This window comes from Moschus berezovskii, chromosome 19, assembly GCF_049115385.1.
Source record: "Moschus berezovskii isolate FMDL1 chromosome 19, NW_MosBer_1.0, whole genome shotgun sequence".
Classification (NCBI taxonomy): domain Eukaryota; kingdom Metazoa; phylum Chordata; class Mammalia; order Artiodactyla; family Moschidae; genus Moschus; species Moschus berezovskii.
In genome coordinates this window covers 72,204,120-72,229,306 of record NC_142478.1, presented here as the reverse complement: position 1 = coordinate 72,229,306, position 25,187 = coordinate 72,204,120, and the positions used below count along the sequence as shown (strand labels likewise).

At 41.8% G+C, this 25,187-nt stretch overlaps 1 protein-coding gene across 12 annotated transcripts in view; it reads right to left on the bottom strand.

Annotated features, from left to right (window-relative positions):
- The window catches only part of MTMR3 (myotubularin related protein 3), a 135,119-nt gene that overhangs the window by 27,570 nt on the left and 82,362 nt on the right, over nucleotides 1–25,187 (bottom strand). For 7 of the 12 annotated variants that reach the window (XM_055405311.2, XM_055405310.2, XM_055405317.2 and 4 more), the window contains 5 exons: nucleotides 24,944–25,033; nucleotides 24,441–24,557; nucleotides 18,925–18,957; nucleotides 14,756–14,838; nucleotides 12,656–12,822 (listed from right to left, as the gene is read on the bottom strand). In XM_055405311.2, coding sequence (XP_055261286.1) covers nucleotides 12,656–12,822; nucleotides 14,756–14,838; nucleotides 18,925–18,957; nucleotides 24,441–24,557; nucleotides 24,944–25,033 — 490 coding nt within the window. Of the gene's footprint in view, nucleotides 1–12,655; nucleotides 12,823–14,755; nucleotides 14,839–18,924; nucleotides 18,958–24,440; nucleotides 24,558–24,943; nucleotides 25,034–25,187 lie in introns of those variants that run through there. The other 5 variants (XM_055405319.2, XM_055405315.2, XM_055405320.2 and 2 more) reach the window with 2 other exon arrangements.

Here is a 25,187-nt window from a genome sequence, read left to right as displayed (position 1 = left end):
ATTCTTTGGCACTTAGCTTTCTTTATAGTCCAACACTCACATCCACACATGACTACTGGAAAAACCATGCTGCTGCTGCTGCTGCTGCTAAGTCGCTTCAGTCGTGTCCGACTCTGTGCGACCCCACAGACGGCAGTCCACCAGGCTCCGCCATCCCTGGGATTCTCCAGGCATAGCTTTGACTAGATGGACCTTTGTTGGCAACGCTGGGTTAATGATCCCAAAAGCATTAAACAAACATTAACATCTTTACAGTGAAATACATGGATAACTCAAACTCAGTGGGTTAAATAAAGCAGCAAATAGCTAGCTCAGATCAAGTCATATCACCAAATAAAATTAAAATCTTTGATTTTCACAACCTTATAAGATTACAGAAGTGCAGTTAAAAGATCATGGGCTTCCCTGGTGGCTCAGTGGTAAGGAATCTGCTTGCCCATACGGGAGATACAAATTCAGTCCATGGTCCAGAAAGATCCCACATGCCGCAGAGCCAGGCCTCTGTGCCACAGCTATGAACCCTGTGCTCCAGAGCCCGGGAGTTGCAACTACTGAACCCACAAGCTGCCAACTACTAAAGCCTGCACTTCTACAGCCCATGCTCTGCAACGAGAGGCCAATGCAATGAAAAGCCCATGCACCATAGCCAGAGAATAGCCCCCACGAAAAGCCGAGCAATAACAAAAACCCAGCAGGCCAATAAATAAATAAAAGATCATAGGACTTTAATTGCCTGTATCCAGGAATCTCAAGAAACACCATACTTCTAACTAGAACACCGAGCATTTGTGAGAACATCCACCCAAACAAGTATAACCTGCCTACATTTGTCCTCATGGATTTGGTGCCTTCTTCCTTAAGACAGCAAGCTACAAAGGCAGAAATGAACCAAATATAAAAGTCATTCAGTTCAGTTCAGTCGCTCAGTCGTGTCCGAATCTTTGCGACCCCATGAATCACAGCACGCCAGGCCTCCCTATCCATCACCAACTCCCGGAGTTCACTCAAACTCATGTCCATCGAGTCGGTGATGCCATCCAGCCATCTCATTCTCTGCCGTCCCCGTCTCCTCCCACACCCAATTCTTCCTAGCATCAGACTCTTTCCCAGTGAGTCAACTCGACTCATGAGGTGGCCAAAGTACTGGAGTTTCAGCTTTAGCATCAGTCCTTCCAATGAACACCCAGGATTGATCTCCTTTAGAATGGACTGGTTGGAAAGTCATTAAATCTGAAATACTTCCTTCCATGAGAACAGAGTCCTAGAAGAGTAATTTTATAAAGAACAAACAACAAAACCAACCACTCGGCAGTACCTCTAACATATATACAGCATTACAGGCTGTAAAATAAACACTGGCGGGTCTGGGAGAAACTACAATAACAAAAGCACGCAGCCGGCACTGGGGATCAAAGCTTTGCTCTCCCTGGGAGAAGAGCTGCAGAAGAGGAAACAGCAATTACTGGAATGAAGGACAAGTCTATAAAACTATTTCCCATTTAAACTACTCTTCTTGAGCTTAAACTAGGTATTGTATGTTTCCTGAAGAAGAGCTATAAAAAGATGAGGTGCAGAGATGCAAGAGGAAATAATCAACTGCATCTATTCCATTCTGGCAAAGTTTTAAAGTGATACATAATCTTTCAAACAGGAAAAAGCTATCTGAATTGGGAGTGCCATCTGTCTACAAGCTGTAAGGAATGGTGACCATCAACAATTCTAGACAGGGAGTCTTTTCACTTATAATCACAATACAAAAGCTGTACAACTATGGCAACTTCCAAGTTCATTAATTAATGACAAGCTTTCTCCCAACTTGGAATATAGTTCCAAGTCTCTGAAAAATGTAAAAAGGTATTTACTTAGTGGTCATTTACATTAGTATCTCTATCTTAATGGATACCCAGACACCCTAAATAGAATCCTATAAATTTAAGAGTAACCATCTCCACCTTCCTCCTCTCCTCCTCAGGCAGTTTTCTATATAGAACCATTGCCCAAGAATGGGTTTAGAATTCCCATTCCCAGCATGAAACTGAGCTACAAACAAACATATACTGAGTAGCCATCATTAAAAAAAAAATCTGTTATTTCAAGTTCCTTGAGAACAAAGAATGAGTTTTAAAAAATCTCTGTGTATTCTCTAAAGCAGTGACTTCATCAACTTTGAATCTGACCATCACAACCTACAGTAAGAATGTTTTGCACCACAATTCAATACAATGTATTTTTTAAGAGTTTCATAAAACAATACTGACCCTTACTATGTGTGTGACTCACTGATGTTTTCTATCCTCAGTGTTTCATTTAATACTTCATTTCTTAAAACTTCCATTCCATGACCCACTGGTGGATTACAACCTGCAGTCTGAAAACCAATGCTTGAAAAAAAACTAAGCAGCAGACCTTACATTACATACACAGAGTCATTCAACTGGCTTTTGCTAAACTGTTAGAAGTTCACTTGTGCTCATCCTGCCAGAAAAGTGCAAGCCAAGCACAAATATTGCTGGGTTTTCCTTAAGAACTTCCCTCTTAGAATTCTCATATCTCCACCAATTCAACATCAGATATGCTGTAATACCCCAATTTATTTGTTGCCTTTTATTTCCATTTCAACCCTTCCTATGGGCCTTCCCCATCCCCAAATGAGGGTCTGTACCTCTTTAACATTTTGTTATTTCTTATACTACATACAGTCCAGCAATTATTTTAATGAGAATAAAAACTTTTCTTTAAAGCAGTAAGTCCCGCTACCATAAATACAGTTATCAAAAGACTTAGTCTACAAAAATTTCCCCCCAAAAGTCTAGCTCCCGGGGTGATTCTGAGTACTCACTCACACCTACAATTATATGTAACCTAAAGGCCTGGGGCAGAAGGGCCAGGCCCATACCCAGGATGTGAGGAAGATCAGCACCAGAGTCAGATACCAGAGTCAGAGGAGGTGAGAAACAGCCTCCAGATTTTCAAATATGGAGAGAAGAACCCTTCTTTTCTGTGAACAAAGGGCCCAGTTCAGTTGTCTAGATGTACAATTACTGGACTGCAATCAAACTCAGAAAGCAGACTCTGCTGACAAGGGCTTTTACTTCATCTAAACAGGCAGCTGCACAACAGTATATGGCCCAGAGTCATGCTGTTCGTGGTTCATCAAAAGGTGCTTATGAGGCAATTCACAGAGGTCAGAGAGGCGGATCTGATGCTACTAAACTAGCAACTCAATTGCCCAGTCATCTGTCAGACTCCAGATTAATGCTCACATACAGAACTACGACCAAGAAGACAGTTAAAACAAGAAGGATGTTGAGCATAGAGCTTGAGACCATTCTTATTTAGACTTTGAAATGGGGCTAACAGCAGAGTCAAGAGTTTTGCAATGAACTCCAACAGCATTATGGAGACTTCCTTCAAAACAGATTAAGACTTAGAACAATGTGGCCACAGGACGGCTGGCTAACTATGACACGCTCAACAGTCAGAAACTAAGATTTACAGGAATACAAGGTAATGATGTAACTCTCCCATTTACCCCCTCTCTTGACACAATCTACCCTTAACTGGCGCAGATGACACCACCCTTATGGCAGAAAGTGAAGAGGAACTAAAAAGCCTCTTGATGAAAGTAAAAGAGGAGAGTGAAAAGGTTGGCTTGAAGCTCAACATTCAGAAAACTAAGATCATGGCATCTGGTCCCATCACTTCATGGGAAATAGATGGAAAAACAGTGGAAACAGTGTCAGACTTTATTTTTTTGGGCTCCAAAATCACTGCAGATGCTGATTGTAGCCAGGAAATTAAAAGATGCTTACTCCTTGGAAGGAAAGTTATGACCAACCTTGATAGTATATTAAAAAGCAGAGACATTACTTTGCCAACAAAGGTCCGTCTAGTCAAGGCTATGGTTTTTCCCGTGGGCATGTATGGATGTGAGAGTTGGACTGTGAAGAAAGCTGATCGCCAAAGAATGGATGCTTTTGAACTGTGGTGCTGGAGAAGACTCTTGAGAGTCCCTTGGACTGCAAGGAGATCCAACCAGTCCATTCTGGAGGAGATCAATCGTGGGTGTTCACTGGAAGGACTGATGCTAAAGCTGAAACTGCAATACTTTGGCCACCTCATACGACGAGTTGACTCACTGGAAAAGACTCTGATGCTGGGAAAGGTTGGGGGTGGGAGGAGAAGGGGACAACCGAGAATGAGATGGCTGGACGGCATCACCGACTCTGTGGACATGAGTTTGAGTGAACTCCGGGAGTTGGTGATGGACAGGGAGGCCTGGCGTGCTGTGATTCATGGGGTCGCGGAGAGTCAGACACGACTGAGCGACTGAACTGAACTCTTAACAGGTTAGGCAGAGAAAGGCCCATAAAAGGTTTCAATAGCTTCGAAAGACTAAACTACCTTTTACCCTTGGGAGTCTGCGCCTGTGCTCTCCTGTGCTGGGGCAGGTTGAAAAATGGCCTGACTGTGAGACATCTCAGGTGCTGTCTCACCTAAAGATGACTGGAAAGAACATGGCTGGCTGGTCTGCTCCTAACCAGTGAGTCATGCTGTAGCCACGACCAACACTCAACAATACTGGGTAGAGACAGAAGAACTAGGTTGACTGGCTTTAAAAATGCCACCACAGTATTTTTCAAGGGCATGTTTTCCTCTGTACTTCACAGTGAAAATATATCAAAGGAAAAAGGCATACACATACACACATATTCAAACCAAGTCACTGAAATTCAGTAAGACTGCATATGACTTGCAGAGGTTGACTTCAGTGTGGAACATAATATGTTAAAAACAAAAGACAACCTTTAGTCATAGAGTCAGTTCCAATCAGTTACAATGTTATCATTTTATATATTCATACTTTCCAAAATATTTTCCTAAGCATGACACTTAGGAGGTACTCAGGCTGAACTGAAACAGAGCTGATTTTCAGAACATACAGATCAGCTTGGGCAGGAAGAAGAAAAATGTCCCACACTTCGAAGAACACAGGAAACTGAAGTAAACAGAGGACACACAGATTGCCCAGCACCGTTTTAAAAATTAAATGGTAGAGCATAGCTTTGAATTCAGGTTTTCTAGTCCCTAAATCAGTATTTAGCCCCCCCAAATGCCTCCATCCACAAACCCATGAAAAAAACAGAAAACTGTGGACGTCCTGTGGACGTCCTGGTGGCCAATGAATACCAAATATCTTCAAGGAAAGAAAGGTCTGAGAACTGAAATCATCTCACCTCAGGACAAAGTCATCTATAATTAATAAACAGGAGTTAAGTTCTGACCTGGTACATCTTAGGAATATTCTAAGAGTTGACTCAAATCCTAAAGAAACCAAATTATCAAGGAAATAAGGAATCACCTAACAATGAGGAATTTGCAGTCTGTGGTTGTGAGAGAAACAGGTTAGGAGAAATTCAAGCCTTGTTAACTAAACATTGTTAACTAAAACTAAACACTGTTATCTAAACACTAAAGCCCAAAACTAGAATGCCTTTTGGAATTAAGAGCCTTAAACAAATCAAAGTTCCTATATAACAAAATACAAGGAACACACAACAACTTAACATAATACAACAAGGTACACCCATACAAGGAGATGGCAGAGATTAAACAATCTACTACATAAGACGTACTGGGGGGCTCCCCTGGTGACTCAGTGATTAAAGAATCCACCTGCCAATGCAGCAGATGCAGGTTCGATCCCTGCTCCGGGAAGATGCCACATGTCATACAACAACTAAACCCGTAGCACCACATTTAATGAGCCTGTGCGCCAGGACCTGGGAGCCACAACTATTGAGTCCAGGTGCTGGAATTCTTGAAGCCCATGCTCCACAACAAGAGAAGTCATGGCAACGAGAGGCCAACACTGCAACAAAGAGTAGCCCCCACTGGCCACAGCCAAAGCAAAGACTGCACAGCAACAAACACCCTGTACAGCCAACAATAAATAAATATTAAAAGAAAAAAAACGAATCCGCCTGGCATGCAGATTCCCACCTGGGAAGATCCCACGTGCCACGGAGCAACATGGCCCGTGCACCACAACTACTGAGGCTGTGCTCTAGAGCCCGCGAGCCGCAGCTCCCGAAGCCCGCACACCAAGAGCCCAGGCTCCACAGCGGAAGAGGCCCACAGTGAGAAGCTCGCCCACTGAAAGGGAGAGCAGGCCCTGCCCGCCAGCTAGAGGAGGCCCATGCACGGCCATGAGAACCCACTGCAGCCAAAAAGCAAAGTCTGAGAAACGTGCATTAAAAAAAGAAAAAGATGCAATGAGGACTTCTCTGGCTGTCCAATGGTTAAGATTCCGTGCTTCTACTGCAGAAGCACAGATATGATCCCTGGTCAGGGCAATGAGGGAGACCTGGGTTCGATTCCTGGGTTGGGACGATCCCCTGGAGAAAGGAAAAGCTACCCATTCCAGTACTCTGGCCTGGAGAATTCAGTCCATGGACTCTATAGTCCATGGGGTGGCAAAGAGTCAGACATGACTGAGCGACTTTCACAGGGAATTAAGATCCCATATGTCGTGTGGTGTGGTCAAATAAAAACTTAAAAAAAGATGTAATGGCTAAAAACTTAGCAAATATATATGTAAAATTCACAAATTTGATTGGATGTAAAATTACTTTAAAAACTCAAAAAAAAAAAAAAAACAACCCAACAAACCTGAAAAAACCCTTAAACAAACAAACAAAAAAACCAATGGCATATAAAGGAGGAAAAAGAAAGATGGAACGGATAAGGGAGTGAAGTGAGAGCGAGCTTAGGCACATTCTCATCCCCCTCCCGGAGAAGGCAATGGCAAGCCACTCCAGTACTATTGCCTAGAAAATCCCATGGATGGAGGAGCCTGGTAGGCTGTAGTCCATGGGGTTGCTAAGGGTCAGACATGACTGAGAGACTTCACTTTCACTTTTTACTTTCACACATTGGAGAAGGAAATGGGAACCCACTCCAGTGTTCTTGCCTGGAGAATCCCAGGGATGGGGGAGCCTGGTGGGCTTCCGTCTATGGGGTCACACAGAGTCGGACACGACTGAAATGACTTAGCAGCAGCAGCAGCATCCCCTTCCAAGGCTGGCTGTCAGTGACTTATGGGAACCCCTATGGGTCCCACTGGCTGACCAGGCTTGTGAGAAGCTCAGATTCCTAAGACTTTCCCTGAGGCTCCCCAAGGGCTGGTGCCTGTTTTTCACCCCATATCCACAGCACATCACACAATCAGTTCCCAATAACTAAGAACTGCTTTCAAGTTCCGGCTCTGTCAATGCCCTGTAGTTCAGTTCAGCTGCTCAGTCGTGTCCGACTCTTTGCGACCCCGTGGACAGCCAGGCCTCCCTGTCCATCACCAACTCCCGGATCTTACTCATGTCCACAGAGTCGGTGATGCCATCCAACCATCTCAACTTCTGTCGTCCCCTTCTCCAGCCTTTTCAATCTTTCCAGGATCAGGGTCATCTCCAATGAGTCAGTTCTTCGCATCACATGGCCGAAGTATTGGAGTTTCAGCTTGAGTCCTTCCAATGAATATGCAGGATTGATTTCCTTTAGGACTGAGTGGTTTGATCTCCTTGCAGTCCAAAGGAATCTCAATAGTCTTCTCCAACACTACAGTTCAAAAGCATCAATTCTGCAGTGCTCAGCTTTCTTCATGGTCCAACTCTCACATCCATACATGACTACTGGAAAGACCACAGCTTTGGCTATACGGACCTTTGTCAGTAAATTAATGTCTCTGCTTTTTAATATGCTGTTGAGGTTGGTCATAGCTTTTCTTCCAAGGAGCAAGCATCTTTTAATTTCATGGCTGCAGTCACCATCTGCAGTGATTTTGAAGCCCAAGAAAATAGTCTGTCATTGTTTCCCCATCTATTTGCCATGAAGTGATGGGACTGGATGCCATGATCTTCGTTTTTTGAATGTTGAGCCAGCTTTTTCACTCTCCTCTTTTACTTTCATCAAGAGGCTCTCTAGTTCTTCTTCACTTTCTGCCATAAGAGTGGTGTCATCTGCATATCTAAGGTTACGATGTTTCTCCTGGTAATCTTGATTCCAGCTTGTGCTTCATCCAGCCCCGCATTTCACATGACGTACTCTGCACATAAGTTAAATAAGCAGGGTGACAACACACAGCCTTGACATACTCCTTTCCCAATTTTGAACCAGACTGTTGTTCTATGTCTGGTTCTAACTGTTGCTTCTTGACCTGCATACAGATTTCTCAGGAGGGAGGTATGGTGGTCTGGTATTCCCATCTCTTGAAGAATTTTCCACTGTTTGCTGTGATCCACAAAGGCTTTATTATAATCAATGAAGATGTTTTTCTGGAACTCTCTTGCTTTTTCTATGATCCAACGGATGTTGGCACTTTGATCTCTGGTTCCTCTGCCTTTCCTAAATCTAGATTAAACATCTGGAAGTTCTCGGTTCACATACTATTGAAGCCTGGCTTGGAGAATTTTGAGCATTACTTTGCTAGCATGTGAGATGAGTACAATTGTGCAGTAGTTTGAGCATTCTTTGGCTTTGCCTTTCTTTACAATTAGACTGAAAACTGACCTCTTCCAGTCCTGTGGCCACTGCTGAGTTTTCAAACTTGCTCGAATACTGAGTGCAGCACCTTCACAGCATCATCTCTGAGGATTTGAAATAGCTCAGCTGGAATTCCATCACCTCCACTAGGCTTTGTTTGTAGTGATGCTTCCTAAGGGCCACCTGACCTCACACGCAAGGATGTCTGGCTCTAACTGCTTGATCACACCATCGTGGTTATCTGGGTCATGAAGATCTTTTTTGTATAGTTCTTCTGTGTATTCCTGCCACCTCTTCTTAATATCCTCTGCTTCTGTTAGGTCCATACTGTTTCTGTCCTTTATTGAGCGCATCTTTGCATGAAATGTTCCCTTGGTATCTCTAATTTTCTTGAAGAGACCTCTAGTCTTTCTCATTCTATTGTTTTCCTCTATTTCTTTGCACTGATCACTTAAGGCTTTCTTATCTTTCTCCTTGCTATTCTTTGGAACTCTGCATTCAGATGGATATATATTTCCTTTTCTTCTTTGCCTTTTGCGTCTCGTCTTTTCTCAGCTATCTGTAAGGCCTCCTCAGACAACCATTTTGCCTGTTTGCATTTCTGTTTCTTGGGGATGGTTTTGATCATGGCCGCCTATACAATGTTAGGAACCTCCATCCATAGTTCTTCAGGCATTCTGTCTGTCACATGTAATCCCTGAATCTATTAGTCACTTCCACTGTATAACCGTAAGGAATTTGATTTAGGTCACACCTGAATGGTCTCTGCTTTTTTTTTTAATATACTATCTAGGTTGGTCATAACTTTCCTTCCAAGGAGTAAGCGTCTTTTAATTTCATGGTTACAATCAGCATCCACAGTGATTTTGGAGCCCGAAAAAATAAAGTCTGACACTGTTTCCACTGTTTCCCCATCTATTTCCCATGAAGTGATGGGACCAGATGCCATGATCTGTTTTCTGAATATTGAGCTTCAAGCCAACCTTTTCACTCTCCTCTTTCACTTTCATCAAGAGGCTTTTTAGTTCCTCTAAGGCTATGGTTTTTCCTGTGGTCATGTATGGATGTGAGAGTTGGACTGTGAAGAAAGCTGATCGCCGAAGAATGGATGCTTTTGAACTGTGGTGCTGGAGAAGACTCTTGAGAGTCCCTTGGACTGTAAGGAGATCCAACCAGACCATTCTAAAGGAGATCAATCCTGGGTGTTCATTGGAGGGACTGATGCTAAAGCTGAAACTCCAATACTTTGGCCACCTCATGCGAAGAGTTGACTCACAGGAAAAGACTCTGATGCTGGGAGGGATTGGGGGCGGGAGGAGATGGGGACAACAGAGAATGAGATGGATGGATGGCATCACCGACTCGATGCACATGAGTTTGAGTGAACTCCGGGAGTTGGTGATGCACAGGGAGGCCTGGCGTGCTGTGATTCATGGGGTCGCAAAGAGTCGGACACGACTGAGCGACTGAACTGAACTGAATGGTTTAGTGGTTTTCTCTACTTTCTTCAATTTAAAGTCTGAATTTTGCAATAAGGAGTTCATGATCTGAGCCACAGTCAGCTCCTGGTATTGCTTTTGCTGATTGTATAGAGCTTCTCCATCTTTGGCTACAAAAAATAAAATAAATCTGATTTCGGTATTGACCATCTGATGATGTCCATGTGTAGAGTCTTCTCTTGTGTTGTTGGAAGAGGGTGTTTGCTATGACCAGTGCATTCTCTTGGCAAAACTGTTAGCCTTTTACCTGCTTCATTTTGTACCTCAAGGCCAAACCTGCCTGTTACTCCAGGCAGCTCCTGACTTCCTACTTTTGCATTTCAGTCCCCGATGATGAAAAGGACATCTCTTTTTGGTGTCAGTTGTAGAAGGTCTTGTAGGTCTTCACAGAACCGTTCACCTTCAGCTGCTTTGGCATTAGTGGTCGGGGCACAGACTTGGATTACTGTGATATTCAATGGTGCCTTGGAAACAGAGATCAATCATTCTGTCGTTTTGAGATTGCACCCAAGTACTGCATTTCAGACTCTCTTTGACTATGAGGATTGCTCCATTTCTTCTAAGGGATTCTTACCCACAGTAGTACATATAATGGTCACCTGAATTAAATTCACCCATTCCAGTCCATCTTAGTTCACTGAATCCTGAAATATCGATGTTCACTATTGAAATCTCCTGTTTGACCACTTCCAATTTATCTTGATTCATGGACCTGACATTCCAGGTTCCTATGTAACACAGTTCTTCATAGCATCAGACTTGACTTCCATCAGCAGTCACATGCACAACTGGGCGCTGTTTTCACTCTGGCTCAGCCTCTTCATTCTTTCTGGAACTACTTCTCTACTCTTCTCCAGTAGCATATCAGGCACCTACCAACTCGGGGAGTTCACCTTTCAGTATCACATCTTTTTGCCTTTTCATACTGTCCATGGGGTTCTCAAGGCAAGAATACCAAAGTGGTTTGCCATTCCCTTCTCCAGTAGACCACGTTTTGTCAGAACTCTCCACCATGACCCATTTGTCTTTGGTGGCCCTACAAGGCATGGCTCATAGTTTCATTGAGTGGGACTGTGCAATAGGCTTTGCCTCTGAGTCTTCATTTCTTTGGCTCCCAAAACAGAAACACCAGGCTACTCTGACCGTTTGATAAGGTCATGAGGGTCAAAGAAAACTATATAGTAAAGAACCTTTAAAAACATGTCTATGTTTGCTATGATTTAATTAAACATATGAACCGAAAGCTTTAATCAGTAAATGAGCCAAGAAACAAAAGGATACAAGCTTAGTTAGATTAGCCTCCCATGTTTAACACAACCCAGAGCAGGAATGTTAAGATTGAAGGTTCAGGTTTGAAAATTGAGGTTTAAAGGAAAAAAATCTCTAAAGTAAACTGTATTAGAAGGAAGCTCACATCATTTCACAGCTTAGCAATTCAAGTCATTGTTTTCAAGCTGAACATACCTTTTAAGACTCAGTGCTAGATCAGCAAACTTCTATTATGGCAACACACAATTTATAGAAAATTACACACAGAGAAACGACATGAACTTGGTGAGAGCCATTTTTGAGAGAGAAACATGGTGAGTATGACAAAGACTTCGAAAGGAGTCAGAAGTCTGGAATCCAGACTCCCAGATGACCTTTCGTAGCTGAAAATTCAAAGACAGCAAAAGGTCACCTTGTAATCCATTATTCTGTGGCCTAACGTCACACCTCTACCTTTGTTAATGCTGCTGCTGCTGCTGCTGCTAAGTCACTTCAGTCGTGTCCGACTCTGTGTGACCCCATAGACGGAAGCCCACCAGGCTTCCCCCGTCCCTGGGATTCTCCAGGCAAGAACACCGGAGTGGGTTGCCATTTCCTTCCCCAATGTGTGAAAGTGAAAAGTGAAAGTGAAGTCGCTCAGTCATGTCTGACTCGTAGCGACCCCATGGACTGCAGCCTACCAGGCTCCTCTGTCCATGGGATTTTCTAGGCAAGAATACTGGAGTGGCTTGCCATTGCCTTCTCCGTTGTTAATGCTACTTGCTCTAAAATTCTTTTCCCCATTCTATTATCAATGACAGTTTTCCAATCTTCAAAGCCTACTCAAATGCCACTTCTAACATGAAGTCTTCACAAACATGTATACAACACTCATGGCTCCCTTCCATGGGTTTCCATAACACCCATTCCGTTCCGTTCCGTCGCTCAGTCGTGTCAGACTCTTTGCGACCCCGTGGACTGTAGCCTACCAGTCTGTCCATGGGATTCTCCAGGCAAGAATACTGGAGTGGGTTACCGTTTCCTTCTCCAGGGGATCTTCCCAACCCAGGGATCGAACCCGGGTCTCCCGCATTGGAGGCAGATGCTCTAACCTCTGAGCCACCAGGGAAGCCCATAACACCCATACCCTCAGTATTTTGAGTCAGGCTCAGTAAATTGTGATGTCAAGTCTTCCCTGTGAAAAGTAGAAAACATCTTAGAATGAGTTTAGAAGAATGATGAGCACATGCTAGGTGCTCCATAAAAAGTACACTGATTAATACATCAATTTTAGGAGTCTCATTTCATGTTAAGGGTGTCTCAAGCAGTAATTCTGTAAAGCCACCATTTGTACATTTAGAAAGGCCTACCTGGCCTGCACAGGTCTCCGTGTTGCTCTTTTTCACTGGCGTAGACCTCCATGCACCAAGCATGGTATGCAAATGAGAAGAGATCTTCTATTTTAGCAGGTGGTCGGATTGCATTGTTCAGTCTCTTAAGCCACTCTTGACACTGCTCAAAGGTTGAGAACTGACACCTTTGTGAAGCCAAATAAGTACAAATGTAATCAGAAGACAGCTGACAATGAGACCTAAGGGAATCCACCATTTCAAGAGTGCCTACTCACAGGGAAATGATAATTACAGTCAAAAGGCATTAGTATAGAGGTGGTCTAATGTTTATGATTTATAATTTGAAAAAACACATCCAACAAATTTTAGTCAATGATGCAAAAGTCAAGAAGAAAGCTAGACATGTGGAAAACGTTTAAGAATAATAAAATCTCTTCTGGGACTGATTAGTGAAAATTTATTGAAGTAAAATAGCAGTCCCTCTTCCAGGAACGGGGTTTCATTCCACTTCTCCCACCAAAGCTTTATGGTTGTCCCTCTCAAGAAACATGTTCAGTTTTTGTTTTGTTATAACATATCACGCCAAACTCAGAAACAGTTCACAGTACTACTTTTAGCCAATTAGGGAATAATTTCAAAATTAATCTACTTAGCAATTAGAATAAATCAGCAACTTTATATTGAAAATAAGATACATTACACTGAAACTCAGCTGTGACCGTATAGAGACCAAAACAATTCTATTATCAAGTGCAATTTTCAGTGCATATATATAACTAGGAGATTAAAATAATTAAAACAGTATGAAAAATACTTAATCTTTTCAAATGCAGTATTTAAAACTGAGTAATTAATACACAAGCTTTTTAAACTGTAAGTTATAACCAGTATCTATCAAAAGCAAGCCAAATCTCAATGGCTAAAAAGCAACTTAAATATTTACCTTAAAACCAAGGAGGAATCAACTGTACTCCAATAAAAATTTGAAAAAACAAACAAACAAGGAGGTCACTTAAACCTCTCTCATCCCAACTAGAGTGACTTATCAACACACAATGTTTACTGGCACTCTAGAATAGGTCATAAAAATAAAACAAAAACTAGAGGAGCTAAAAACTGGGAGAACTACTAAATTTAAAATGCATTTCAGTCATCCCTTTTCAACCATTATAATGAAGATTAGATCAGATAAAGCCAACACTGAAGAAATCTGATGAGCAGCAGGACATCTGTAGAGTCTAAGTACCTCCCAGACTGCTATCAGTTGCAATAGAGAAAACACAAAAATTACACACAAAGTGGGTGATTCCTTGAAAGAATGATCAAAACTAACATCACTAGTAAGGAACAGGTGGGCATTGTTTACCTCCAGCTGTCATACAATATCCTGACCTCACGTGTACAGTATTCCAGCTGAAAATGTACAATCTCAACTCATTCCTGAGGAAACACTGGACATAAAAGCATTCTATTATAATAAAAGATTGTTTTCTTCAAAGTGCTAATGTGAGAAAGATAAAGGTGATGGAAAACATTCCAGATTAAAGAAAGCTGCAGAATCACGGCAACTAAATACACATGTGACCCTGACTGAACCCTGTTCTGAATGGGGTAGGGCAGTACTATAGAAGGCAGTATTTGGTCGGCTGACAGAGTCAGAGCATGTGTAGCAGACTGGGTGAAAGTGCCACGAGTGTGAAACTGTGAGGCCGACAACAGCACTGTGCTTATGTAAGAAAAGACCCCTATTCTTAAGAAAGCACACGGAAGTATTTTGGGGCCAAGAGCCATGATTACATGACTTACTTTCAAATTGCTCAGAACAAGAACTTCTCACACACAATAATGCAAAAGGGGTCAACTGCCAAAAGCACTGGGGCTCTTTACTGTGTTCATGTTTGAACTTACTCTGCAAATTTACAGTTATATCCAAGTAAAAAAGAAAATGTTATCTTCCAGTAGCAAAGTAGCCTGAAGGTAAAACATTCCAGGGACTACCTACTCAGAAAATGTTCCTAACTAGGCTGACCCTCAAAAGCAGTTTTTGTTATCAAATCATGAATCCACCCTTTAAAAAGTATTTTCCACACTAAACAACAGCATAAACACGTCACATACCTGATAACTTTGCAGTCTTTGCAAGTCAAATGAAGCTGAAAAATATCTCGGCATTCAACACTTTCTATAAGCTGCAATGGAATCTGCAATTAAAAAAAGATGAAGTTCCCTTAGTCAAAAAGGCATTGCCCTTGCAGTGTCCAGCAAGAGTGATTAGAGAGCTCTACAGGAGAAAGAAGCACAGAACTGCATATTCATCTGAATCAACAGCACTCAAGTGATTTACTGGGTGATTTAGGCTTCCCTTCCTCAGTCTCTAATCAATGCCCTCAAGTCAAGTCACAGCACAAGGACAACAAACGAAGAGGAGGCACCACATCTAGAAGAACAAGGAAATACAGAAATGTGTCATCTCTCTGGCAACAAACTTACAATCTCCTCGCTCAAAGTACTACTTTACAATGCTAGAGCTAGCTGTGATTTGCGGTGACACAGAAGCTGAAGGGAACCAGAACAGTTAATCCTGTCCTGCTGACAAAAAAGAGCTGCACATCAAGATACTAGTTGGACTATACTTGTCGCCTATCCCAAATGACAAGGTGGGCCTGGGCCTTTGTGTCAGCAAAGCAGCAACATGAGAAAGACTGTAAGTCTGAACTGCCTGTGGTAGCACAGAAAACCCAAGACAGCAGACGGAGCTGGTGGTCAGCCTCTCTGCTCAGCAGAAGAGGAGGGACAGCTCTCACAGTGGCCTAATCGGCTAGGTTTAATGTGTTTCAAAAAACAAGCTGAGGAGCCCTGTTTGCCAAGTAGGGCTCAAGGTGTAAGTAAGCTGGGATGGTTCTCTCCCTGCCAATCTGGTCATCTGATACTGAAACAAAATCAGTATGACAGCGGAGGTGGATCAGAGAAGGGAGGCAGATAGGAGGGAAAGCATCTGAAGAGGGTGATAAATCCTCAAGTTGTCGTTAGAATCCTCCTTCTGTCCCTCAACTTTTCCTGACTCAACCCTTGACCTCAAAAATTTCCAATACTTCTAAAGAGAACCTGATAAAAACTGTAGTGGATACTCTCACTCATTGAAAAAGGATCTTTTTACGCTGTATCAAGCCCAATCAAAATGTGGCTCTGGGAGGTGCAAGGAACATTCCAGCAATTCATGTTTTGCATGAGGAGGAGGCAGTCTCCTTCAGCACAGACAGAAACAAGAGAGCGCTGCCTGCACGGGGCGGCCCTGCTGCTGGCTGAGCCCGTTTCAGAAACAGGCTTCCGGCAAACCCTGCCCCACCACGAAGTTGCCAGAATCAGCTGGGAACTCTCAGAACAAGGATGTGGAGATCGAAAAGAAGCCCTTATGATGGACATGTCGAACAAACAAAAAGAAACTAGGGCAGGGATTAAAAAAGAGAAGAAAACAAAATACTGTTACTCAGGTAATGGCTGAGAGTTCTACCTCAGGAGTAAAGCCTTCTAGATTTATCTACAAAATTCCCTTATAATAGGGCCAGAAGAGAAAGACTAAGAATTCCTGCCTGTGTTCAGAGAAAGAAAAAGGACATTTGGCCCTCTGTTTTTAAGTCCTTTACCCCAAGGTGCTGTGAGAAACCGGAGCTGATGCAGTTAAAAACTCTTTTAAGACTTGTACATCTAAGAAGGAAAAACAGCAACAACATATCAGTAGGGATAAACTGTGAAGGGGTAATAGGAGATTAACAGATCACAAGGGGACACTGATTTCTCCTCAGGCCAGTCCTCTGGGCATCCTATAACAGACGTATGCTAGGTTTTTTGTTTTTTAAACCTACAGTCCCCATTCTCCCCCAATACTCCCCCAAAAACAAAAAGAGGTGCCAGACTGGCAATTCAGAGGCCTGAGTTCTAATTTCAATTTTCTAAAACTTTATCAACCAAAATTCTGCCTGCTTACTGACTTCCTTGCACAATCCTCTAACCTTTCCACATGCCACCAGCCTTTGCTTTCTGGTGGTCCCAGCTTAGGAAGGCCCGGGCACAGGGAATGGGAAGAGCCTGGGGTGGAGTGAGAGTGAGCTTTACAAATCCACAGGCTCTCACAGCAATCACTTGCTCCATGCCCCCTCCAACACCCTACCTTATAGCTAGGAAACCTGAAAACCAACTAACATTATTACCAGACGCTGGAGGGACCAGCCTGTGCTGTTCTGCTACAAAGAATAAAAGTTTTCCATCCCTACTATTTGGACTAGAGCCCAAGAGCTTAGGTTCAGACTTCTAAAATACAAAGATGCAACATCTCAGAGCATGCAAAACAACTGCTACCTACATGCTTCCAATATACAATTTTTCAGGTATTTTAACACTGCACACTTAAGAGAGAAGAATAAAAATACTGGTTGCTAGTATACAGATCCTAGCAAATCACAAGAAACAATCATGTGTATTCAAGTCATAGATACAGAAAACAGATTTTAATAATCATGCAGATTATCACATGCAAGGAAGTTTAATATGCAGCAAGAACAAGGACATAAAAGAGAAACACTTGATTTTGTATCAAACGAACAGCTCCCTGTTTTCTTCCCCTTTCATCTCAATGTTACTCTTCAATGCAAATACCCAACCCTTGAGATTGCCTTCCCTTTGAAAAAGGCAGAGCTAGCTAGCTTTTCCTCTTCATAGAGCCAACCAAAATATAAAATAAGCTTCTCTACTTCTTTAAAGGCAAGTCCACTGATTCAGGTTTCTCAACTTTCATCACATATGAGGAGGATCCTTACCATTTCTGTCACTAGACATACCCCAAAGCAAAGAAACACAGGTTCATGAGGCAGACCATTCTGTAGCTCAGGAAGGTTAAGACACTCCACTGAAGCGAGTGGCAGAGTCAGGACCAGAATCCATGACTGCCTTCCAGCTCAGGGTCCTTCCAACATACATGGTGCTCCGTTCTTCCTCTAAGATGCCCTTCCCTTCCGTCTGAGCACTACTTTAGTTTTTCTTTCACTATTAAGCAGCCTCTTCACCAGGGATCTTAAGAGGAAAACAGAATGTTAACCAAGATTCTACAGAGGCAATTCTACGAAATCTGAAGTTACAATCATATCCTCTCTAACCCAATGATTCAGTGCTTTGCAACAACTCATCCTCATTTTGCTCCTTTCTTCTCTGCCTTCTACTTGCCAGGCAATTCTCTCTCCCATTACAGTGCTTTCCTCCTTATAAAACCCACCAAACTCATGCTTAAAATACATCAAACATACTCCAGTGCTGTTAATCAATTCCTCTAAAGGTCAAAAGTTGTATTACATACACCAAAACTCATGAGAGCATCAATCCAAAAGAGCAGGACAGCGGCAGTTTAAGAACATAATAGACATGCGTAAGTATAAGAGAGTCGCAGTACCCGTTCCAGAGGGAATTTTACGTTATTTCCTAGTGGATTTACCATAATTCATTCTGGGTCTGTATATGTGTGAATTACTAAGCACCAGAATTTAAAAGTGGGATAATGTATACTTTTTAATAACAAAAGCCCTTTTTATAGACTGAATGGGGAAGTACTAACCTTGCATACACATGGCAAATAAACATGGTAGTAACAGAGTAAAAATAACCTAAAATCTATATAACACACTGTGGATTATCTGGGTTCTAACGATTTAAAAACCAGTCAGAAGAAAATGGTCACAGGTTAAAGACTCAAATTCTTTATTGCTCATTTCTGGTACTTACAACATACTCTTCCGACACGGGTTTTCAGAAGCCTCCTCTGATTTATGAATGCTAAGGCCAAAGGGCATCGTTAACAATAACCTCCTTCTGATACTTGGAGAGTAACAAAGATTTTCAAAGTACAACAGTTAGGCAATGTAAATAAAAAAATGTGGGAAATGCTAAGGAAGGTGTTTCCAGGTATACTTCTAGCTTGTTCCTAAGAACCATTAACAGACCAGTCTAGAAATGGGAGTTTTAATGTCCTTTTAAATACTAATGTTGTCTTTACTTCTGGCTGAAATTCAGTTTACATTTTTTGAAGGTCACAGTTCCATCTGCTCATGGCGCTATGGGTCTCTACCCCACTCCACAAATTGTCCTCATGTACAAAACCACTAGAACTTTCTCTAGTATGGGGAAAGGACTCATGCAGAGAGGACACACTTTGCTGATTTGCAAGGTGAGCATCTGACACTCAAAACCAGTTTGTTCCAAGCACAGGTGCAACAACCGCCTACAATTCTCATGCTACTTACTGGGATTTCAGAAGCAGCAGACTGAGAGGTGGTCTAGTGAATTACACAACAAAAATCATTTTAAAATTTCATTATCTTCACTTGAACACTTACTTGTTTGTAAATTAGCTGAGCAAAGAAATATACCTATACATATACCTATACATATGTAAAAATACAGTTTGGGAAAAGCACAGAATAGGAGCAATTCATACCTTAAATGCTACAATGGAACTATACTACAGAGGTTCTTTACCCTAGAAACTGGAAACTTAATATATGTTCATTACAGTAACGATGTACTTCAATGTGCTGTGAGATTAAGAGAATATATGATACCAAGACAGCTATTTAAAGCTTGATGGTGTAAGTCATTTAAGAGTTAAATGTGTTCATTTGAAAACATACAAAATGATGCAAATTGGAGCACGCCACAATACATACTGACATATCTTAGTTTTGATGGTTGATATACCTTTGATTTAGATATAGTAACTTTTAGGGGAGGGGGCTCTTAATATCACAGATTTTACTGAAATACCCATCTGCTGAGGGAGGACCAGAATAAGAGGAGCCATGGTTTCCTGGAGTAATCACAGGTTTTAGAAGCCTAGCACTAACTGTGATGTGATTAACTTATTTGTATAAAGAAGTCCTAGTCTCTCCCAATCTGAATTACTTAAAATCACTGCAACTACAAAATACTTTTGCACAACCATTTTTCAGTGCAAAGCCATTATCTTGGGCTTTTAAAAAAGTGACAGGCAGACTCTGTGCCTTAGAGGGTTATCATGCTAAATGGAAAACACTTTTCGGTGAAGAAATGGGTCACAAGTTAAAAACAAGGGTAAGTTTTCTTAAGCACTGTATCTCAATCATAGTTGGGGGACCAACAATTCCAGCAAACAACCTACTCATACAGCTACTGTTAGAGGAAAAAGATGATGCAGGCTTATTTACAAGGAAGTAAGATTTAAAATGAGCTTTAAACCCAGAGAGGATTTTAAAATGGTCTATTTCAAACCCATTATTAACATCAAATCACTTAATATTTACTGAATACCATGGCACAAGTAAACACACTGGATTCTAAAGATACAAAGATGAACAAACAAAAAACTACAACATATCTGGTAAAAATTGTCCAACTGTGTTCAAGACACAGAAAAAGCCAGAAGAGAGGGTAATAAACTGTCAGGGAGGGAATGGGAATGAGAAAGGCTTCACAGAAGAAGATTATCACCTGAACTGGGTTGTGACAGATGAAGAAAATTTCCTTGGGTAGGAGAAGAGAGCAATCAGAGATATAAGGCATGTCTGAGAGTCCAAAGAGGGTGGTTTTACTAATGCGAAGGGGAAAGAGAGGGAAGCAGAAAAGCTGTAAAGGACCAAGGACCACACCATTTAGGGTGACGCCATACTAAGTAATTTCATTTTAGAAGGAATCAAGAAAAATTGAAGGTCTGTAGGTTGGTGAATGACATGCTCCAATCTATGCTTTCTCTCCAAAAGATCCTTTACCCCAACAGATCTAAAAACAGTCTCTGAAATACTTGGCCATAAACCAAAAAGCTGAGAGACAGGACAGCATGAAATTAAATCTCACCAATTCTAGACATGTAAACACAAAATTAAATTGGGTAATTCTACTAAATATTGCTGTCATTATTTTCACAGTACCTAGTAGGGTCTGGTTGCTGGGATGTTATAGGAGATTCCATCCTGTCCCCTCTTATCAGGGCCACTCAATTCCAAACGGACCCTTCTGAACAGTGGTACATGGTATAAAAGCACAATATGCCTCTTGCCTTGATGAATCCAGTGTGTACTTTTAGCTGATAGACAGAAAACTAAGACAAGAGCTATGATCATAGCCCAAATCTATAGGCCAGAAGGAATTCAGGCCACAGCGACTCCTAGATGTAAATGCTTAACTGCACAGAACAGTAATAAACACTAAAACGATAAATGCCAACCACAAAGAAAATGTCAGCCACTTGAGTCTTGACAAGGAGAAAATATGATGAAGGAATTGGGTAACTTTTAGATGGTTGAGTAAAACAACTTTCTAAGAATACCAAAATGAGCTCCCAAACACACTATCTGAATGAAGGGACCAGTCCTGAGCTTTTATAAGACGTCATAGTACACTTCTTTGTGGTAGAACCAAAGCGCAAACAGCCACAACACTGTTCAGTGAGCAAAGAAGGTGGCATTCGTTTGGTTAAAATACATGAACTTTGGCATTTTTGTGCTGAAAGACAAGTTTACTGAAAAATATTAAGGATGGCAATAGTGCTGGAAAACCCAGTTCACTGAGAATATCCTTTTAATTGAAAAGGGTAAATGCACTCAAATGTTGAGAGTTTTCCCTCTCTTCAGCAATACTCAGTATATTATACAAATAAACATTTAACATCTATACTTATACCACTAAAAAGCCATGAGAGTCACTTCATCCTGTAACAGAAGCCTGCACTGAACTCGAAGTACATCTTGTCATTTGACATTGCTGTTCAGAAGCTACGTTGGGTCCAACTCTTTTGAGACCCTATGGACTACAGCAAGCCAGGCTTTCCTGTCCTACACTATCTCCTGGAGTTTGCTCAAATTCATGTTCAAGGAGTAGGTGATACTATCTCACCATCTCATGCTCTACTGCCCTCTTGTCCTTTTGCTTTCAATCTTTCCCAGCATCAGGGTCTTTTTCAATGAGTCAGCTCTTTGCCATCAGGTGGCGAAAGTACTTCAGCATCAGTCCTTCCAATGAATATTAAGGGTTGACTTCCTTTAGGATGGACTGTTTTGATCTCCTTGCAGTCGAAGGGACTCTCAAGAATCTTCTCCTACACAATTCGAAAGCATCAAATCTTCAGTGCTTAGCCTTCTTTATGGTCCTACTCTCACATCCATACGTGACTACCAGAAAAGCTATGGCTTTCACTATACAGACCTTTGTTGGAAAAGTGATGTTTCCACTTTTTAATATACTACTTAGGTTTGTCATACATTTCCTTGCAAGGAACGAGCAAGTGTCTTTTAATTTCATGGCTGCAGTCACCATCCACGGTGATTTTAGAACCCAGGAAAATAAAATTTGTCACTGTTTCCACTTTTTCCCCTTCTGTTTGCCATGAAATGATGGGACATGATGCCATGATCTTATTGAGTGCTGAGTTTTAAACCAGTTTTTCCACCCTCATCAAGAGGCTCTTCAGTTCCTCTTCGCTTTCTGCCATTAGAGTGGTATCATCTGCATTTCTGAGACTGTTAATATTTCTCTTGGCAATCTTGACTCCAGCTTGTGATTCACCCACCTTGGCATTTCGCATGATTACTCTGCATACAAGCTGAATGAACAGGGTGATAATATACAGACTTATCATACTCCTGTCCCAAGTTTGAACCTGTAAGCTGGTCCATGTAGGGTTCTAACTGTTGTTTCTTAACCCATAGACAGGTTTCTCAGGAGACAGGTTATGGTAGTCTGGTAGGCACATCTCTAAGAATTTTCCAGTTTGTTGTGATCCCCACAGTCAAAGGTTTTAGCATAGTCAATGAAGCAGATGTTTTTCTAGAATTCCCTTGTTTTCTCTGTGTGCTTAGTCGCTCAGTCATGTCCAACTCTTTGCAACTCCACGGACTGTAGCCTGCCAGGTTCCTCTGTCCATGGGGATTCCCCAGGCATGAATACTGGAGTGGGTTGCCATGCCCTCTTCCAGGCAATCTTGCCAACCCAGGAATTGAACCCAGGTCGCCCACATTGCAGGTGGACTCTTCACCGACTGAGCCACCAGGGAAGCCCTGCTTTCTCTATTATTCAAGAAATGTTGACAATTTGACCTCTGGTTCTCTGCCTTTTCTAAACCCAACTTGTATATCTAGAAGTTCTCAGTTCATGCACTGAAGCCTAGCTTGAAGGATTTTGAGCATAACCTTACCAGCATGCAAAATGAGCACAACTGTACGACAGTCTGAACATTCTTTGGCATAGCCCTTCTTTGGGACTGGAATGAAAATTGAGCTTTTCCAGTCCTGTGGCCATTGCTGAGTTTTCCAAATTTGCTGACATGCTGAGTGCAGCACTTTAACTGCATCATCTTTTAGGATTTTAAACAACTCAGCTGGAATTCCATCACCTCCACTAGCTTTGTTCATAGTGATGCTTCCTAAGGCCCACTTGACTTCATACTCCAGGTTGTCTGGCTCCAGGTGATGTGACCACACCATTGTGGTTATCTGGGTGATTAAGAACTTTTTTTTATAGTTCTTTTGTGTCTTCTTGCCACCTCTTCTTAATCTCTTCTGCTTCTGTTAGGTTCTTACCATTTCTGTCCTTTATCATGCCCATCTTCGCATGAAGTGTTCCCTTGATATCTCCAATTTTCCTGAAGAGATCATGCGTCTTTCCCATTCTGTTGTTTCCCTCTACCTCTTTGTATTGTTCATTTAAGTAGGTCCTGTGTCTCCTTGCTATTCTCTGGAACTCTTCATTCAGTTAGGTAAATCTTTCCCTTTCTCCTTTGCTTTTTGCTTCTCTTCTTTCCTCAGCTGTTTGTAAAGCTTCTTCAGACAACCACTTTTCCACCTTACATTTCTTTTTCTTTGGGGTGGTTTTGGTCACTGCCTCCTGTACAATGTTATAAACCTCTGTCTATAGTATTCATCACCTCCACTGGATAATCATAAGGGATTTGATTTAGGAGGTGGTGCTAGTGGTAAAGAACCTGCCTGCCAATGCAGGAGAAGTAAAAGATGCAGGTTCGATCCCTGGGTTGGGAAGATGCCCTGGAGAAGGAAATGGCAAATGGTAATCATGCCTGGAGAAATCCCCTCGACAGAGGAGCCTGCTGGGCTACAGACCATAGGGATGCTCAGAGTCGGACATGACTGAAGTGACTTAACACATATCTGAATGGCCTAGTGGTTTTCCCTACTTTCTTCAGTTTAAGACTGAATTTTGCAATAAGGATCTCATGATTTGAGCCACAGTCAGCTCCAAGTCTTGTTTTTGTTGACTGTACAGAGCTTCTTCATCTTCGGCTACAAAGAATATGATCAATCCAATTTTGGTATTGACCCTTTGGTGATGTCCACATGTAGAGTCATCTCCCCACGTTGCTGGAAAAGGACGTTTGCTATCACCACTGTACTTTCTCGACAAAACTCTGTTAGCATCTGACATTAAGGTCTAGGAAATTCTCTCAACTGAGACAGTCGGTAACTACTAAAAATTGAGAGATAAAAGCCTACACAGTTTCTGCACCATTACAAATCTTAATGATACAGCATTACCAACTGGAAATCATGCAGTGTTACTAAACAATGGACACCTCAGCTGACAACTACATGTATCATTTTAAATCAAGCATAAGAGCTCCTTGCTAATGTAGTTTCCCCAGTGCTTAAATTGAGAAAAAAGCAGAGTACACAATGTTTTCATGCTAAACTCTATATAACACTCCTCTTGTGAGAAACTTGTTTTTTTACTTCCTGTCTCCATCTACTTTAGTGGAAGAACAGCTGATAGCACTTACATTAACAAGAGACTCCTTGAACTTGATGTGAAGTCTGTAATTAGAAAGGGCGATGATGGCATCCTCAGCACGACCCACATACTCTGTGCTTTCTCCATGAAGTTCAAGAAAAGGAACCTTCAAAGTGGAAGAAGAAACCCTTCAGAGTCCTGAAGTAGTAAAGCAAAGTCTTTAAACACAGGTCAGGTGAATGGACTATAAACACTGTCACTCAAGACAGTACATAAATGGGTACGGGACCTAAAGAGGATGGTTTACACCCACAAGATTCAAAAAACCTAGTTAAAGGAATGACACAGAGATGACCACACCTCAGTGGGAAAGTCTTTCTAAAAGAGATGTTTTCCAGCATAAGTTTCTATCATGTGTGTGGTTTAGGGAAAAAATACATTTCTCTAATATGTATTTCTATATGCAGTGCATTACTTCAATCCACTGGTTCTGCTACATTGTTACTATGATGCTTAATACTTGGTTCACAATCAAAAGTGGCCTGAAATCACCTGAAGATTCTCATCCTCCCGGATCAGCTGCTTCCTGGGAAAGATCTGATTGGCCTGGATGCACTCAAGGCTGTGCCGAGTCTCTTCATCCTGGAAAAAACCCAAATGTTTAAATAATTTCAAAGCTTCTACTCCATGTTTGGTTTTTCTGCCATGTCTAGTAGCATAATCACAATGAAAATCCAGGTGCCTCTAAATGGAAAAGACACCAATACCAAAGAAAGTCAAAGAGGTTAAGAACATT